The sequence below is a fragment of the Zingiber officinale genome, chromosome 6B (assembly GCF_018446385.1).
Source record: "Zingiber officinale cultivar Zhangliang chromosome 6B, Zo_v1.1, whole genome shotgun sequence".
Taxonomy (NCBI): Eukaryota; Viridiplantae; Streptophyta; class Magnoliopsida; order Zingiberales; family Zingiberaceae; genus Zingiber; species Zingiber officinale.
The window spans coordinates 108,123,660-108,143,557 of record NC_055996.1 but is presented as its reverse complement, the minus strand read 5'-3'; the positions used below and the strand labels follow the sequence as shown (position 1 = coordinate 108,143,557).

The following is a 19,898-nucleotide window of genomic DNA, read 5'->3' as shown; positions in this document are numbered from 1 at the left end:
TCTCTCTTAAATTTTTTTTATTTTCTTTGTTTTTTAAAATTGTAAATTTTTTAATATTATTTTAAAAAAATAGTAAAAGAAATGAGTGAGTGGACGGTGTGACCCACAAATAATGAGTGTTAATGTTAAAAGAATGTGAGTGAAAGAGATATGTTGTTATAATGAGTATATGACAGTGTGCCCTATGCTTTTTGATGAAGTGGTAGATGTTATAACGAATTAGCGTTGCGGATGTTCTTAAAGGTCTATATGTACTAGTCTTCACGTATATACGTTGTATGTGTAATATAATACATGAATACACATAAATTAGTACCCTAAGTCCATAAATTGGACTTCGTAAGGGTGTGCTAGGCCCATATAATAGTACAACGCAAAGACAACGCTCGAAAATCCCATCAGCAAACTAATGTAATAGACTCTCCCTCATAAAAAAAATAATCTAATTTTTTATATTAGATATTAATTGATAATAATATATATTGATCTTAACTAAAAAGTCAAGAAAGGTATGTTTTTTAACGTCGCTAGCCCAAAGTATTTATAGAATCTTATCTGCTCGTGGTATTATCAATTCTAAGATGTAGGACTAAAAAGAACTATAACAGTGCATTAACATAATTTTATTTTGGATTTCACCAAAATTAGTTAGTATATATATATATATATATATATATATATATTGGAGTGCTCTACTGTAGACTGTATGTCGCGAGGTATTCAGGTGCCTGGATTCATATTTTTTAAAAAAAAAAAATCAACATTTCCTTAAAGAGACTTGAACACTATAAGCTAAAAGTGAAGCCTGAACCCTAGAGGAAAAATCTTATTTAACTTAAATCCTTATAATCTAACCCCTAAATCCTAAAATCGTAAACCCTAAATACATATAATATACCTTGTGAGTATCTTAACTTTATACTTTTGAATACTATAACTCAAAAGGAAAATTTAAACCCTAAAAAGAAAATCTTATTAACTCAAACTTATTATAACACAACTTCTAAATCCTAAAATTTTAAACATTAAATACATATAATATACCAAAACTAAAAATAAAAATAAACCTTTCTGCTAGAATCGGTGTCAGGATTTATTCTAGGTGTCTTGGGTTCACACAGGCGTGCGACGTTTCGTCCGCATATACAATTGAATCAATAATGAATTATTTCCTATAATTAATTATTTAAATTTTCGTTGATTAATTAAGGTGAATAATCAGTCAAAAGATTAGTTGATCGATTTCACTTATTTGCTCATATTTTTGAATAGACAAAGCAGGGGCAATGAACTAAAAAGGTGATGAGCAAAATGTTAACTAGATGAGCTTGCTAGGCGAGTTGTATGAATTCGATGGTCAAATGGATTACATGGTTCAAACAAATTAGGTCCTCAGAGTTATGGTGCAATAGAAGAATATCAAATTGTTATTTAGATATTTATGATTTAGTCCTTAGTTATAACTTATTTGTAAAGATTTTTTTTTTCAAATGAGGTACGTAATTACATGATGTTGAATTTCTGATCTGTCCATAATATTTCTCAATTTATCTTGGTAGCTAATAAAAATTTTTTATGTGAACAGAAAATTTTCATATGACCAGATTGATCATTCAAATTTAACGTTATCTATTCAATTTTTTTTTCAAACAAATTAGGCGAGTCAAAATTTGTTGTTTCATGCTTGTACTACTACTGAGGTAGCTCGAATGGACCAATGTGTGTAGAAAGCCTTGATGAGTTTTATCCTAACAGTCAATAAAAAATTTTCGATGAGATTGATTATTCAAATTCGATATTATTTGATTCAATATATTTTTTTTCAAATAAATTAGACGAGTCAAAATTTGTTGTTTCATGCTGCTTGTACCACTGAGGTAGCTCGAATGGATCAATGAGTGTAGAAAGCCTTGATGAATAGGCTGGTCAAACAAATCCGGCAGATTTTAAAGAGTATGTTTGAACAAATTGAATTAGGTGAACTCAATCAACTTAATGATGAAATGGTTCAAAAAGATACGTGGAGACAGACTCATTGAATAGGCCTGAAGATCCATATGAATTGAACTAATTAATCTTCAAGAAGAGTCGAATAAATGGAATAGACCACAGACTAGATGAAGTTGACCAACTAACATGATTCAAATCCAAACCTAATTAATAATTCATCACTCGAATCTGATAAACAAACACTCAAGTCCACAGAGACTCCAGGATTTGTGAATCTCAGTGTTATTGTTAGGAACCTTGACTTAAAAATTTGTTTCAAATCGAATTGTATAGCAGCAGTCAGATCATGGAACAAGGCACACAAATTTATGTTTCATGCACATATAATTAAGAGTAACACATCTCCATCGCTTAGTATTGTTCTCGCTCAAATTGCACAGAGCAATGCATCTGGTTCGATGCTACACTATAAAGATCGAACACCAGTTCAGTTGGCTGAAATGTAGGTCATAAGACAAGATCCAGGTAATGGAATCAATGCAGAATAGGTTTGATGATCTTTTTATGAGAAAGATGGATATTCCTTGCGCAATATCAATTGCTTATTCATAAACTCCATGTGACCTCAGGAAAAAGTGCATTATCTTCTCTTAATATTGAAATACCTGTGCCGACAAGAAAAAACTTGTAAAATGTTAGTAACAAAGCCACCAACAGGGCTGGAGTGGGAAGGCTGCAACTTACTTGATGCAATCAAATGATTCCTGATAATGGTTAGAGGTATTTGACCATGCCTCGGCCCTCAACGCTGAGTTTTGATGCTTGTAGTTGCTTCTTTTTTGGCGCCTTTAATTTCTGCAACTTCTTGGTCATCTGCAATATGAATAAATCGTGTGAATATCCCATGATCATACCAAAGCAAAAAAACAGATAGTGATGGAAATGGCAATTTCAGAACCATTTACGTCTCAAATTCATGGCTTTTTTTTGTTTCTAACAAAAATTATAGAACTGAATGAACCAACTTACCAATGCTATTTAGGATATCAAAGCAACAATTCTATTATGCCACATCTCCTATTTGACTCATCCTTTAGCACTAACTTTTGTGTTTCAAAAACTAAAATGACTTACATTTATTCTTCGCTGATCTTGAACAATTTGTTTTGCTCTTGCCCTGACTTCTTCAGGGTCAATCTTAGACTGAGGGCGGACAACAAAATCCAGAGGCATTGCTTCAGGCCTAGAAGCATGCTGCCGAGAAGCTGAGCTACCAGGTTTTCTCCCTCTGCAACAATATAGATATGTCATAAACGAGGGTATTACAACACAGATCAATAGAAAGAATTGATTGAACAATGTATCCTCTTACTGTGAAAATTCAGCCAAATCAAGATCATCATCCCGAGACTGGATGCCAGTAGATTTAGCAACTTGCCTTTAATCAACAAAACAAGAAAAGAGAGATCGTCAAACCAACCACAAAAAGGAAAACATACTAATATAAGTACAACAATGCCATGAAAGACAAGAAACTGGAGCAATTACTTTTGAGATGGAGGCCTTCTATATGGAACCCTGTCATCGTCAATCCTTCTCATATCCTCAAATCTAGTACTCTTGTTAAATATTGGTCGACTCTGCAGAGAGAGGACGGAGAGAAGATAGTTTACTTTATCAAACTTGAAAATGGCAAAAATATAACACAAGCTTAACAGAAATTCATTGAAAAAAAGATTGCCCATTGCATTTCTAAAGGTCTCATTACCCATTTATCAACTAATTCTTTAGCAAGTTTTCTATTCGCCGTTGTCTCCTCATCTGACTTTGACAGAAACATAATCACCTGAAATATAACATTATATCAATCAGATACGATGAAAGAAAATCAAAATGACAAGTAGAATGTAGTATTTAACCTTTCCAAGACCACTCTTTTTTAGTTGTTCTCTCCTGTCAAATTGCTCCAAATCAATTGGCAACTGCATGACAAAAGCAAATTATAATGGCCCACAAACAGTCAACATCCAGTGACAAAATAATACCACTATGCTGCAAAAACAAACAGTTCCCTATTACTATACTTGATCAACCTGAATATTTTAATGTTTGTAATAATTTCCTATCAACCTGTATATCTTAATGTATACTGTAGCATTATGCTGCAAAAGCATACAGTTCGCTATGACTATTGTTAACAGACCTGTATATCTTAGTGTTTGTAATAGTAAGATAAAATAATGTTTTTACAAAATAAGATTAATCCTAGAAAGAAAAAAAATAAGGAACTCCTTTGTACTTACATCAGAAAGAAGCCTTAGTATTGCAGACCGAATGTTCATGTTAGGCAAACAGCCATCAGGTAGCGGTTCAAGCCAATTCTTGAGTAGAGTTAGTACCCCATGATCAAGAAATTCTTGCTGAAGCTTTTTTCTGCGTTTAGGAGAAGCTCAAAGATGTCAGCTGAGCAAAACTGTTCTATGTGTCATATTCTGGCATAACTAATAACTCTAGAAACCATAATCATCATGTTATGAGAAATTTTACTTTGACAATACTTCAATAAGCAATGGGAGCTTTCTCAGTTTGTTAATGGCTGGTTTATTTTGTCTGTTCAACTCTGCATCTTCTTCAGCTGTAACTTCTAACTCAGCCATAAGATTCTCAACTATCAAAGCAATTTCAGCTGGTGATTTCTCATTTTTCTTCTTTTTCTTTCCGCCCTTAAAAAGCTGTTTGATTTCATCTTCTTCACCCTCTTCAGCCTACAAGGGACAAAAGGCATTAAGAACAAGATCAAGTACATGGTACCCATGGCAACCATCATAATTGATCTAACAAAATAAACAATTGAACAAGGTCAAGTCCTCAGCATCATGTGGAGTGATTGAAGAAATAACTAAAAATGCATCAGCTTGCATACATTTGATTAAGAACCCCACAGCATTAAGCACAAGAATGAAAGCTTGGGGTATGACGAGTATATTAAAATGAATCGGAAACTAAGGCACAAATCACTTGAAATTTGAAAACAAAGATCAATTCATTCCCAAAGTTGACTTTGAGATTTAACAAATTCCAAAAGGATATTTGTTTGTATAAATTTAGGTTGTCCAAGACAAGCAATTCAAAGTAAGCTAACATCTAGAGACTAGAGTTAGCATCAGTAGAATAGCGCAAAGGCTTCAGAAAAACTTTTATGTGATAACTTGATGTTCTATAGCATTATTAACAGTTAAAGAGAACAATATCTTCCAAGGTCACATATTTTCATAATTGCAATTCATTTGTGCTTAATCATACTTTGGTTTTATTTGAAAAGGCTACCACGCCATTGGTTTCATGGTCAAAAATCGTGCAGGAGTCAGTCTATCATAAACTAAGGTATTAGGAACAGACTTACTCCATATAGGTAGTTTGAGTGGTTCAAGTAGGAAGTCTTGTAAACAGATTTTGCAAGAGATGGGCCAGATTTGTTTGTAAGGAAGTTTGAGTTGCTACAAAAAAAATGGCATCAACTTACAATTTTCCATAATCATAGTTATATAGCAACTTAAGATATGGCATTCTCTTACATAGACAAATGTTGGAGATCCTTAGGTTGTCACCTTCACCATCAAACCGTATTTGTTTCCTCTCTACAACTGAGATCCTCTCAATTGTTTTCTCATATTAAGATTGTTTTCTCTCTTCTCCTCAAAGAGTTCACCAAGATCAAGGCTTCTTCCTAGCCAACAAAAACTAAGTATTCCCTCTTCATTCATGGATTGTTCCTGTTTTTCTGAAAAGATACCTGAGTTTTATAGTACTGACGTTTCATGAACATCTCAAAACCGTAATAGATATAGTGTGCACTATGCAGGCATTATCATAGCAAAGGGGGACAAGGCCAATTATATATACTAGTTGACGTAATTATGCACTCATTATACGCAACTATGCCAGTTAATCAAGCAACGGCCAAAGGTCGCATTGCATGAAAAACCTTCTAACGTTCAAATAGCACTAAAACAGACCCACGAATGTTGGAAATGGACAAACATAGCTCCTGAAGCACAAAACAAGAATCTTATAACAAGAGTTTCAAAAGACTAAACCTGGGGTGCATTCCCAGCAGAATGCTCATTATCACTTCCATAACGATCTGCAGGATCCAGACCACTATCATCGATGAAGTTGTCATCATCCATCGTTCTCATGCCTTCTTGATCATCCTGATTCATTAGCAGAGACACATTTGGAACCAATTAACAAAATAATTCACAAAAAGGTGGAGCAAAATTTTCAGGTAAATGAAGCGCCCAACCTCTGAATCTCCACCAGCTATAGTTTTCCACATTTCCTCCTCTTCCTCTGGATCAGCTTCCCCGCCCCTTGAACCCGCACCATAGCCCTTAAACCCCGATTTTGATCCCTGCCCAGCAAAACTGTCTCCTTTAGATGAGGACAGTTTTCCCTTGTTCTTCTTCAAGATCCCTCCTTTGCCCTCTTTCAGAGATGGAGTGTCTTTCATCTTCTTCTGAGACGAAGTATCTTCGTCCTCCCAATCGTCCAACCCCTCTTCATCAAACGCCGGTTTGGAGCTTCCGATCCGACCCGGCGAGCTTTCCCTACCCCTCTTCACCAGCCTCTTCTTTGGCTTTCCGCTCTTGTAATCGCCCATAGAATTCATCACCGGCGTCGGCGAACGGTCCCGCCGTCCCCAATCGCCTTCGTCCTCGTCATCATCGTCGATAGGGAGAGCCAGCTCCGGCGACACCTCCCTATCCGAGGCCGCGTCAGGATCCATCAAAGGCTCACCGTCCTCATCCATATACCTGCGGAAGAAATCAGATCCAAACCCTAAAAACCAACAAAACAAAAGCTGGACCAAATACCGATCGCCGGGAAGATAAAATTTGAGATACGCACGGATCGTTATCGTAACCCATCTCGGTAAAGAGATTGGAAGATGGAAAGAGATGAATCGATCGACGAAACGCCTTCTCTAATTGTGGCCGAGAAACTTGATCGACGAGATAATAGTATGAGGCATCAGCATTCTAACCCTTAATATAATAAATTTTAGAGGTCGGTTAATTTGATTTTAATTATATTTTTTTTTATTATTTTGTAAAAAAAAAAATTAATTTGATATTAATTAATACAATTTATTTTAAATTTAATTCCGTTAATTCAGTTTTAATAAAATTTTGATTCAATTAAATTAGTGGTCAACATTAAATCAATTTTTGATTAATTTATATATCGAATTAACTTAATACTCATTTAAAGGATTTTTACGCTATAGTCCAATTGTTAATAAAATCATGCGTGAATATTTGTGTGATTGTTCAAAGGGTCTAAATTAAAAAAATAAAAAAAACTAAACTAAACTTGGATGACTAACTATTCAGATAAAAATACTCCTCTCTTTCCTTCAAAACTCACTCATAGATGTAAAAATTTTTAAATCATTTTAAATTAAAACTAATATATCCATTAGAATCTCTTTAATATATTTATACCATTTGATCTTAACTTACAATATACATTCAAAATAGTGAAATTTTAAATTTAATAAAATTTATCACAAGGTCAGTATAAGGTTTAGGATAATAATCTTCACTAATTGACACCGCTAATGAATTCTTAGATTTCTCCTAATTCAAAAGATATTAATTTTTAAAATTTTTTAATAATATAGGTCTGTTAGTCAATTTCACCCTAAACTACATTGTTTGAATTAGAAAATTTTAAATCATTTCATATCAAAATCAATGTATCCTTGAAAATCTCCTTAATATATACACTAGATTAGAATACGATAATAGAAATTGAGAGCAGTAAATTTTTAATTTGATAGAGTAAAAATTTAGAGATGTACTTGTAATTTAATTCACTGTTCTCAATTTCTGCTATTAAATTTAGATCCAAGAGTATAAATACATTAAATAGATTTTTAAGAGTACATTCATTTTAATTTAAAGTGATTCGGTATTCTCTACGTCCATCAGTCAGTTTTGGATGAAAACTAGCTGATAGACCTTTAAAGAAAGATGAGGGATACGTAATTTGGGTATTATAAAGGTTGGATATGTAATTTGGGTAATACAGAAACTTACATGTTTGAGTAAAATATCATTCATTTTTTATCAAAAGAATGTTCTTTCCCACCAGTCCCCTTAAAATGACACAACTGCTTTCAAGTACATTGTCTAGTATTATTATCTCCCATGACATATTAAATCTTGAATTAGTCAGTTGTATGAACAAGATAAGTCTGCTTTGTAGAAGCTACTATTTCGTAGTTATAGCCATTATAATTTTTTAATTGCTAAAACATGAGTATTGATGAATAAGACAAGTTCGTGTTATAACAATTATGAAATCATAACTACTATAATACAGATTTATTCTGTTCATATAATTGATTTAAAATTTAATACGTATAGTAAAAGATAATAATATCAAATAATAATGTATTTGAAGATAATTAGGTCATTTTACTTGAATCGGTGGATGTTTTTTTTTTTTTTTGATAAAACATGAAAGACAGCCATCACTTTGATGAATATGAAAAAAAAGAAAGTTCCATTAATTTCTACCCTAACTATTTTGATACCTTTATTAATTTAGATTCAACAATAACACAAAGTTCGATCAGCGATTTACCAAACAATGTAGTTAGTTTTGCATATTACCCCAAAAAACGTACCTATTTTAGAATTGACCAAATCACGTCGTCCCTTCTCATTTTCTTTCCTATAATACCCTCCTATTCCTTTTTACTGTTCATCTAGAAAAAAAAAACTCCGAACCACTTTTTTTCTCCAAAAAAAAAACATAATCTCCTTTTTAATCTCCGCCAAAGAGCTCGCTTATAGAGCGGGTTGATGGTTGCTTTTGTAACGCCCGAAAATTCTCAAAAAAAAAAAAATTAGAAATATTCTATGATTTTTCTGAAATTTTAGGATATTTTTACAGAATTTTTAGAGTAACAGAAGTAGCAAAAATAAATAGAATCGTAGAATAGCCTATGTGAGAATTGAACCCAAGACCTATTGGGTTCTATGACTTAAGGTGAACTCTAGTAACCAAGTGAACCCAACAGGGCCGTGCTGAAAGGAAAGGGAATCAATTATATTTATGTTAGAGTTGGGCCGAATTTATCACTTAATATAAATAGGGAATTAAGGAAGGAGTTTTAATTTTATCGTGACTTACCTCTTCTCCTCACCCTTACACGCCGCCCCCTTCTCCTCTTCTTTCTCTCGGCGCACCAAGCCCCAAGGGCTAGGGTTCCGTCCCAAGGGTTCCAAGAGCACCTTCCGGCGACAACTCCGGCACGAGGACGCTCCTCTCCGTGAGAAAAACACGTAGACGCGAGGAGATCGACGAAGGGATCTTCTCCACCGGAAATCTAGCGATCAGATCGTAAGGAAATCTAGCGCAGGATATCAGAAACCCCTCACCTGCAGTATAAGTAGCTCTTCGTACGTTTTATGCATTAGTTTAGTCATATGCAGAATTTTCAATATATAGGGTGTGAATTAGCGCACACCAAGTGGTTGCTTTAATGCTTAATTCAGTAAAATGTCACCATAGGCATTTCAATAGTTTAGATAAATGCAGTTGATCCTGTCCGAAAGCTGAATCAACGGACGCTGGGCACGTGGCGCTCTCCAAGAGGCTGACGTAGACCTCCTGACTGTCCGCACAGGCCTCCGATGAACCTGCACAAAAGTCGAGCAGGGAAGGGGTTCCCGGCGACGACCCTCCGACGCTCAGGTCAGGTAAGCGGACAACGAAGAAGTGGCTCCAAGTATCAAAGAACGCGTACCTCCGGCGAAGGGTGAGGGCCTTTATATAGGGCTGTGGAGAAGCGAGTGCACACATACCGAGATGCACACGTGTCCTTTCCCATACCGTAGTGTGGGCTTGTCAGAGGAGCTTACCTGACACCATACTGCTACAGTTTGAGCACGTCTTTGATGGGACAGCGGATCCTTCTGTCATAGGATCTTGAGTATGGCCTGAACATAGAACATACCCGCTGTCAGAAAAATATGTCCCCTGTCCTTTTCCCCTTACTCCCTGCCGGGCGTCCGGTCGGCCAGCCTCCGCCTTACGTCCGGCCGGACATATATAGTGGTCTACTTGGGAGATTCTCGGTAATGTGCTTTGTGGAGACTGTTAGCAGTATGCTACCTTATGTCTTCGACCGAGCTTGCCCTCCGCTCGGCCCTACGATCCTATTCCATGAGCGTCGGAGCCCTGACTCCCTCCGGGGCACCTTTTGCTGTCAGTTGGACACCGGTCGGCCGGTCGGCCGGTCGACCAACCCTTATCCGGTCGGCCTATTGATCCAACCTTTTCTCGAGTGTCCGATCGGTTCATCCCTCTACTATCGACCACCTGGCACTTTGACTTCCACGTGGCGTTGACTCCTCAGACCGGGGGTCCCCTGTTCTTACCGCCGGATCAGCAGTAGAAGCATTTTATAGCACATTTAGTCTTGCTATAGCTTTTATGGGACTACGGTCCAATGGGTGGGCTCCCACAGTCGCCTCTAGGTTCAGATAACCTAGCTCTAGGTTCAGATAACCTAGCTCTAGGTTCAGATAACCTAGCTCTAGGTTCAGATAACCTAGAAATAGCAATATAAGAAGAACTCAGCTATAATCAGTATTTTATTTTAGCAGTGACACTGTACTGGATTAGATATCCATTGGGTTGGGCTCCCACAGTCGTCCCTAGGTTTAGATAACCTAGTAAACTCTACTAAATTCGGGACTTGCAAATCCGGGTCTAGTTAGGGATGCGCACATAGCAAGTACAGTTGCCGGGCCCAAACAGCAGCATGATTATGTATTTTAATCTATCTATAATAAATAGTTTTCAAAACTCACAAATCAGTTGTGTATACAGTCTAAACTCAGTTCCAGCTTAGTTTTAGTTTTAGCTCAGTTCATGCTTCAGCTTAGTTTTCATCATTGATATATGTAATAGTTCTAAGATCAGTTTTTGGTTTCCATGTTGTATGATACCATGTCATGCTCTCACCTGTTCAGCGTATCTTTCAAATAGCATGTTTTCAAATCATAAATTGCATCGTATGCATGTTTTGTGAGGTAGATGGTTTCTTACTAAGCGAAAGCTTACAGATACTCTTTCATTATACTGCAGATAAAGGTAAAGGAAAGATGGACTAGCGGAGGCTGGAGGGCAATGCGATGAAGATGTGTGTGGAAGGAACCTGGAATAAAGACATTGGAAGAACTAGAACATTTAAGAACTTAGTGTTTCTTATCATGTTACTCTTTGCTTATTTAGTTATCTAAGTGCATAGAATTATAGAAAATCTGCTTAGATTGTTAGTGATCATGTTTAGGATCTTAGTTATGTGTTATTAGTATGCTTCCAGCTAATATAGAACTCTTGTAGGTAAGTTTGGCACAAAACAGTGCTGAAATCAGAGTTTTGCTGCGAAATCAGAAACCCCAATCAATCAGTGGATCGATTGGGGGGCCTCAATCGATCAATGGATCGATTGGGAGCCTGGTTCCGCGAACAGTAAGCTTCTGGATCGATCAGCCGATCGATCCAGACGCATTCTGTCGCAAACAGAGGGTTCCGGGATCGATCGTCCGATCGATCGGGAAATCGCTCCCGCGAACAGAGAGCGCTGGAATCAATCGCTGGATCGATTGGCCAGTCTAGATCGATCAGCCGATCGATCCAGGTTATTACCCCAAGCACAGTAGCGATCTGAATCGATCCATGGATCGATCCAACAGCTTGCAATCGATCGAGTTCAGTCTAGATCGATTGGGAAGTTGGGTTTCGACCAAGAGACCTTGTAATTCGGCTTCTTGACCATAGGGGATGTAGGATAGGCTATGTATACTTTAGATTGCATCCCTTAGCACATGTAGTACCAAGAACTTGTATTAGCTTAGCAAGGTTTCAAATTGGTACAGTTTTCCGCATCTAGACTTAGTAATGGTCATGGAGATAGCTTAGCACAACATAATGTGACGGTCCGGCCTTACAGCCTAGCCAGTAGAAGGCGGGTCGTTACAGAGTGGTATCAGAGCCAAGTTCCATACTTCCTACACACACATCAGCATTGAACCTGCAGCTTCCAAGTAAGAATATCTCTCACTCTGTTATGTTTATTGCTTTCATATTTGTAGATAACTAAAGTATGCTTAGTTGTGATAGTAACTAACATGATAGTATTAGCCATGTAAACATGATGCTTTAGTTATGTATGTCCTTTGTTCCTTTAGAAATGGCACGAGGACGCCCAGCTAGAAGGGCACCAGCTACTGAGCCCCAGCATGAGGCAGGCAGTTCAGTGCCTCCCCCAGACCTTACAGCAGTAGTTGCTCAGTTACTGAAGCAGCTAGCATAACAACAATAGGAGATAGCCACCTTAAAGGCTAATCAGCAGAATACTCCCACTGTCACCCCGGAACCAAACATAGCAACCCCAGTAGTTATAGAGGTTCCACCAGTGCAGCCTACAGCACCAGTAGCCCCAGCAGCAGAGGCAAAGAGAGAAGCCTATCTGATCCAGTGGCAGAGAGTCAAGCCCGAGAACTTCTCAGGCACCAGTGAACCATGGGATGCTCAAGCCCGGTTCAAAACACTGGAGAGTACGATGGAGCTTCTGGACTGGCCAGAACATGAAAAGGTGAAGTGCGCCTCTTTCTGCTTGGCAGGAGATGCACGTATGTGGTGGGAGAGAATTAGAGCGAAGCGCCCAATGAACCAGATGACATGGGCTGACTTCGAGAAAGAATTCTTCGAGGAGTTCTTTCACATGCGGGTCACAAACCGCCACTACGACGAGTTCACTGAGTTTCGTCAGGGCAACCTATCAGTTGAGGAAGCCGTGAAGAAATTCAATAGATTGGCTCGTCTATGCCCCGAACTAGTCAGCACAGAAAAAGAACGACTCCGATTTATGCTCAAGATGCTGAGGCCGGAAATAGTAATGAACGTGGCTGGCGGCGTTCATAGGCCGCAAACCACCGAAGAACTAGTCAGCAGTGCTCTGACCACCGAGCACTACCAGAACCATATCAAGCAGCAGAAGCAAGTTCTCTCAGAGTCCAAAGGGCAAGGAGGCTCAGGTACTCAGAAACAACAGGGTCACAGCTCTAACTGGAAAGAGAACTCCAGCAACAAACGCAAACCAGGGAGTTACCCAAAGGGAGGACCAGCCAGCAAACAGCCTAGTTATCCCAAATGTGCTACTTGTGGGAAATTTCACCCAGGAGTTTGTCGCAAGGGCACACGAGGATGCTTTGAATGTGGACAAGAAGGGCATATGGCTAAGCAATGCCCGAACAAGACAAGTCTTCCTCAACCACAGCCGATACAGTATGGATGCCAGCCAGCACAGCTACATCATATGCAGGCCGTTTTAGATGGTCCACATATCAGCCAGGGCAGACTAGAAGCCCCTCTAGCTATGACGAATGCAAGGATCTACTCCTTAACCAGAGAGGACGTAGCGAATGTCTCGACAGTCGTTACAGGTCAGATTAGTATTTTACAACAAAGTGCAACTGTTTTATTCGATACTGGGGCAACTCATTCTTATATATCCAGGGCATTCGTCGAAAAGTTAGCAGTACCCCCAGAGGTATTCAGTGGTCAGTTTTTGACCACTCTACCTTCAGGAGAAATTATGGCATCCACGCACTGACTCAGAGAAGTGTCAGTCATTATAGCAGACAGAGAACTCTTTTGTGATCTGATAGTGCTAGATATGACTGATTATGATGTCATCCTTGGAATGGACTTCCTGATCAGATACGGTGCCTCTATAGAGTGTCGTAAACAGAAAGTCGTATTCCAACCTGAAGCAGAAGGGCAATTCGAGTACATCGGAGAACCAAAGAGAAAAGCGAAGAAGTTTCTCTCAGCTTTGAAGGCACAGAAATTGTTAGATTCAGGATGTACGGGATTTTAGCGCAGGTAGTCAATGTCAGTCAGGACGAGGACCAACAGCTAGCAGAAGTCCGAGTCGTATGTGACTACCCAGCAGTCTTCCCTGAAGAGTTACCAGGCCTAGCACCAGACAGGGAGATCGAATTTGAGATAGAGCTCATTCCCGGTATAAATCATATCTCCAAAGCACCTTACCGCATGGCTCCAGCAGAACTGAAGGAACTTCAGGAGAAACTACAGGAGCTGCTTGACAAAGGCTTCATACGTCCTAGTCACTCACCATGGGGAGCGCCTGTATTGTTCGTGAAGAAGAAGGACGGGAGCATACGCCTGTGCATAGACTACCGGGCACTGAACCAAGTCACCATCAAGAACAGGTATCCTCTTCCCAGAATAGATGACCTGTTCGATCAGCTAAAGGGAGCAGCAATGTTCTCTAAGATAGACCTCAGATCAGGTTATCATCAGGTGAAAGTTAAAGAAGGGGATATACCCAAGACAGCATTCAGGACTAGATACAGACACTACGAGTTCGTAGTCATGCCCTTTGGCGTGACAAATGCTCCAGCTACTTTCATGGACCTCATGAACAGAGTATTCAGGGACTACCTAGATAGATTTGTTATTGTGTTTATCGATGACATTCTTATCTATTCAGGAACTCAGGAAGAACACGCAGAGCACCTGAGAATAGTATTGCAGACCCTTCAGAAGAACCAATTGTACGCCAAGTTCACGAAATGTGAATTTTGGTTAGATCAGGTGTCCTTCCTGGGTCACATCATCTCAAAAGATGGTATCATGGTAGACCCCAGTAAAATAGAAGCTGTGAGTAACTGGAAAAGACCCAAGAATGCCAGTGAGATCAAAAGCTTTTTGGGACTAGCAGGTTATTACAGAAAGTTTGTAGAGGACTTCTCTAGAATAACCTCCCCACTGACAGCTCTTACCAGAAAGAACAGAAAATTTCAGTGGACAGAGGACTGTGAGAACAGCTTCAGCGAGTTAAAAAGAAGATTGATCAGTGCTCCCATTTTGACTCTACCAGCCAACACCGACAGCTTTGATATCTATAGTGACGCCTCTAAATTGGGACTAGGAGCAGTACTGATGCAAGAAGGTAAGGTGATCGCCTATGCCTCCAGACAACTCAAGAAATATGAGAAGAATTACCCTACTCATGACCTTGAGCTTGCAGCAGTAGTGCTCGCTCTCAAAATTTGGAAACATTACTTGTATGGAGCTCAGTGCAGAGTGTATATAGATCATCAGAGTCTGAAGTATTTCTTCACTCAGAAGGATCTGAATATGCGACAGCGTAGATGGCTAGAGCTGGTCAAAGACTACGACATAGACATCCTCTACCACCCAGGAAAAGTCAATAAGGTAGCAGACGCACTTAGCAGGAAGTCCAGTGCTACCTTACTATCCCTAGAAGTCATGTCACCGTCCCTACAGAAAGAGATCACAGATTTTGGTCTCGAACTTATAGTGGAATAGCTCTCTACTATGACATTAGCATCTAACCTGCTTGGTGACATCCAGACAGCTCAGGAACAGGATCCTGAAATTCGGAAAATCAAGCAAGGGTTAGCAAAATCAGAAAGTAGAGAATTTAGAGTGTTCGATAGTGGGGTATTGTACTTCGGTGACAGACTCTGTGTTCCAGATCAGGAGGAATTAAAGAGGAAGATTTTAGACGAGGCTCACAGGACTCCTTATGCGATGCATCCAGGTTCCACCAAGATGTACCAAGATCTAAAGAAATATTTTTGGTGGCCCGGGATGAAAAGAGACATCGCTAGATATGTTAGCACCTGTCTGACCTGTCAGAGGGTCAAGGCAGAACATCAGAGACCAGGAGGAGTTTTGCAGCCCATCCAGATCCCAGAATGGAAGTGGGAAGACATTTCTATGGATTTTATAGTGGGACTACCCAAAACCACGAATGGTTTTGATACCATCTGGGCAATAGTTGACAGGTTAACTAAATCAACCCACTTCTTAGCCATCAGGATATCCTACTTCATGGAACAGCTAGCTCAGTTGTATCTCAAGGAGATCGTCAGACTACATGGAGTCCCACGGACCATTATTTCAGACAGAGACAGTCGATTCACATCACACTTCTGGGAGTGTGTACAGTCAGCATTGGGCACTAAGTTAAAATTTAGCACAGCTTTCCATCCTCAGACAGATGGTCAGACGGAGCGAGTAAATCAGGTACTCGAAGATATGCTCCGCGCATGTGCCTTAGACTTCAAGGGAAGTTGGTGCAAATATTTGAGTTTAGCAGAATTTGCATACAACAATAGCTATCAGGACACTATCGGTATGACACCTTATGAGGCTCTCTATGGGCGGAGGTGTAGATCTCCAATCTGCTGGTATGAGAGTGGTGAACAGAAAGAACTAGAACTTCAGACAGATCTAGTGTAGGATCGAAAAGAGGGGGGTGAATATCGATTCGAAAAACAAGAGTTTAAACGCAGCGGAAAAGTAAAAAAGACACAATGGTTTTACTTCGTTCGGAGGCTGTGACGACTCCTACTCGAAGGCCCGTGGTCCTTGACCACTTTCGTTGGGCAATCACTAGCAATTCGGAATAATGATTACAAAAGAACCGTACAGGGAATGCTAATGAAAACTGAAAAACAAATACCGACACAAAGGAAAGAGAGCGGAGCGTAGTGTCGGAGCTTTGTTGGCGTTGCACTGAACGTCGAGCAGCAAGACCAGCAGTAGAAGAGTTCTCAGCTTGATTGATTTGATTGATCTGAAGCTCCTGTCTGGGGCTTCTTTTATATGCTATTCCGGGCGCCTGGAATGTGACGAAACTGCTCAAATCGAGATGCTCCACGTGGCGACGACTTGGCTGGATAGAATTCGCCTTCCGGGCGCCCGGACCACCTTGTTTCAGAAAACTCCATTTTCCTGCAAAACAAAGTTAGTCCGAGGCAAATATACATCCTGTAAAAAATATTGTTAGCACAGTTAAAGTTCAACAGATGGATAAAAAGAGTATGACTTAGATTCCGTCTTTTCGAGACCGGAATTTAGTCACGATCTCGACTTAGACATCCGAAATGGATCTAAGCCGGATCGACGCCTAATGTCCCCTTCCCGGGAACGCGTCCTCACAATCACTCCCCTCCAGTGACTTACCTCACTTACCTGCCAGACGTCCGGTCAGCCCGTCGACCCGTCTGAACTTCTCGCCAAGCGTCCGGTCAGCCCGTCGACCCGCTTGGACTTCTCGCCAGCTATCCGGTCAGCCCGTCGACCTAGCTGGACTTCTCCTGCACACTCGATCAGAGTGTCAGACAACAACAAAACTAACTTAACCTATTTGTTATTCATCAAAACCTGGGTTAAATCGTTAGTGCTAACCGCTAAATTCTTTTCAATCATGGGTTTATAAGAGAAAAGATATCTTCATTGGTCGGGCGGGGCGCCCGGAAGGGATCCGAGAGCTCGGAAGGCGAATTCTATCCAGCCAAGTCGTCGCCACGTGGAGCATCTTGATTTGAGCAGTTTCGTCACATTCCAGGCGCCCAGAAGGGATCCAGGCACCTGGAACAGCATATAAAAGAAGCCCGAGACAGGAGCTTCAGATCAATCAAATCAATCAAGCTGAGAACTCTTCTACTGCTGGTCTTGCTGCTCGACGTTCAGTGCAATGCCAACAAAGCTCCGACACTACGCTCCGCTCTCTTTCCTTTGTGTCGGTATTTGTTTTTCAGTTTTCATTAGCATTCCCTGTACGGTTCTTTTGTAATCATTATTCCGAATTGCTAGTGATTGCCCAACGAAAGTGGTCAAGGACCACGGGCCTTCGAGTAGGAGTCGTCACAGCCTCCGAACGAAGTAAAACCATTGTGTCTTTTTTACTTTTCCGCTGCGTTTAAACTCTTGTTTTTCGAATCGATATTCACCCCCCCTCTATCGAATCTAAACGGTCCTACAAGTGGTCTCAGAGCAGGTACCGCTCTGATTTGGTGCAACCACCAATCAGACAGGGGGTGAATTTTTTTTCTTTGTTTTTGTTAGATAATTAATTTTAAAACTGGTGTTTCGTTAACTTAATATTTATCTAATCAATTTAAATTAGTGCAACACGAATCTAGATTTTTTTTCTATTTGTCTCTTCCCGCACTACTAATCCAAGACCAAGTCTTGGGATTTTTTATTGGTTATTTACCTGTGCACAGAATGTCCCAACAAGAAGGATTCAGCACAGTGCGACCTCCACTCTTCAACGGGGACGACTTCCCTTACTGGAAGAAGCGCATGGAGGTTTACCTCAAAACAGACTTCGACCAGTGGATGAGCATTACGAGACCCTACAAAATTCCAGTGGACAATGCCGGGAATCTAGTGGATCCTGAAGACTGGACAGCAGATCTCAAGAAAAAAGCATCAACAGAAAATAAAGCGATCAACACTCTACAGTGCGGATTGACAAGAGAAGAACTGAACAGAGTCGGTCCACACAAAAACGCTAAAGAGCTATGGGACAAGCTGATCGAACTGCACGGGGGAACGAGCGACGCTAAGGTAACAAAACGAGACCTGCTCCTAAATAAGATTTTTAATATAAAAATGCAGGAAGGAGAAACAGCGAATCAACTACACGCGAGGATCAAGGACATCCTCAACGGGCTTCATGCGATAGGCCACCAAATGGAGAACAGAGACTTAATAAGGTACGCATTAAACGCCTTTCCACGTAATAGTTTGTGGGCATCAATAGTGGATGCCTACAAAATTTCTAAGGATCTTTCTAACTTAAAATTAGATGAGCTTTTCTGTGAATTAGAATTACACGAACAAACTAATGCTGGAGCCAAGAAAGGTATAGCTCTATTTGCAGGTTCCTCCAAAGAAAAGAAAAGCAAGCCTGAATTTGAAGAAGAATCTGACCAAGACCGAAGACGAAGAACACCTCGTGAACTTGGTAAGAAAAATGTTCACCAGAGAAAGAGGAGCTTCAGCAAAAGGACCTTCAAAAGATCAGCTCTCCTCGGAACAAAAGAGCGTGACTTGCTACGCAACAAAAGGGACATTACAAGAACGAATGTCCAAAATCGAAGTTCGACAAACCAAAGCCAACCAAAAGAAAGCACTCAAAGCAACGTGGGACGACTCCTCGGACGAATCGGAGGAAGAAGAGCGGAAACATCAGAGCCACCTCGCGAAGCCGAAACTGAAAATGAGTCGGAAGATGAAGACGGGTCCGAACCCGAAACAAGCCACGAGTCCGTACTCGTTTCCGAAGGCTCGAATGAGGTATATTTTAATTTAAACAAAAAGTTTTTTAGAATTATTTCTTGTTTAAATAGTAAATTAACCAAAGTAGAAAATGAAAACAAATTACTTCTTGAGGAAAATCAGAACCTCAAGGAACAATTAAAAAATTCGAATCCAACTCAAGATCTAACACTTGAGGAGGAGAATTTATCATTAAAAAATGAAATAAACAATTTAAAGGAGATGTTAGAAAAATTCACAACAAGATCAAAAAATTTAGACCTAATCCTAAATAATCAAAAAGCATGTTATAATAAAACCGGACTAGGATATTGTTGGTGCAACCTTAGGTCAAGGTTGACCTGGTTGACCCGACTCGAGTTGACGTGACTCGAGTTGTATTTTGATGTTTGACTTGGGAAGATTGTCGGTGCAACCTTAGGTCAAGGTTGACCTAGTTGTGTTGCATGTTGATGTTTGACACTCGTGAGAGAGTTCTATTCTTGATGTGGGACAAGAATAGATGTTTGGGAAATTATTGGTGCAACCGTAGGTCAAGGTTGACCTGGTTGACCTGATTCGGGAAAAGTCCAAGTATGGAGACTTGGCACGGAAAAGTCCAAGCAGGGAGCTTGGCACTGGAAAAGTCCAAGTATGGGGACTTGGCACGGAAAAGTCCAAGCAGGGAGCTTGGCACGCGAAAAGTTCAAGTATGGAGACTTGGCACGGGGAAAGTCCAAACAGGGAGTTTG

The 19,898-nt window shown here is 39.9% G+C and overlaps 1 protein-coding gene and 1 pseudogene across 1 annotated transcript; both read right to left on the bottom strand.

Annotated features, from left to right (window-relative positions):
• Positions 1-340: 340 nt before the first annotated feature.
• On the bottom strand, positions 341-513 carry LOC121993521 (annotated as a pseudogene).
• Positions 514-2,232: 1,719 nt separating this feature from the next.
• On the bottom strand, positions 2,233-6,993 carry LOC121988795 (protein IWS1 homolog 1-like). The gene is made up of 12 exons (XM_042542455.1): positions 6,862-6,993; positions 6,257-6,767; positions 6,048-6,164; positions 4,498-4,715; positions 4,254-4,383; positions 3,870-3,932; positions 3,719-3,796; positions 3,499-3,590; positions 3,323-3,388; positions 3,085-3,238; positions 2,695-2,823; positions 2,233-2,615 (listed from the first exon to the last, which is right to left on the bottom strand). The coding sequence occupies exons 1-11, from the start codon at positions 6,879-6,881 to the stop codon at positions 2,725-2,727; spliced, it is 1,548 nt and encodes a 515-aa protein (XP_042398389.1). The 5' UTR covers positions 6,882-6,993; the 3' UTR covers positions 2,233-2,615; positions 2,695-2,724.
• Positions 6,994-19,898: the final 12,905 nt, after the last annotated feature.

Coding starts and splice junctions, on each gene's coding strand:
- LOC121988795 (XM_042542455.1), bottom strand. CDS start 6,881: ATGGGTTACGATAACGATCC. Junction 4,384..4,497: donor CTTATTGAAGTATTGTCAAA/GTAAAATTTCTC, acceptor TCCTAAACGCAG/AAAAAAGCTTCAGCAAGAAT. Junction 2,824..3,084: donor AAGATCAGCGAAGAATAAAT/GTAAGTCATTTT, acceptor TTCATATTGCAG/ATGACCAAGAAGTTGCAGAA.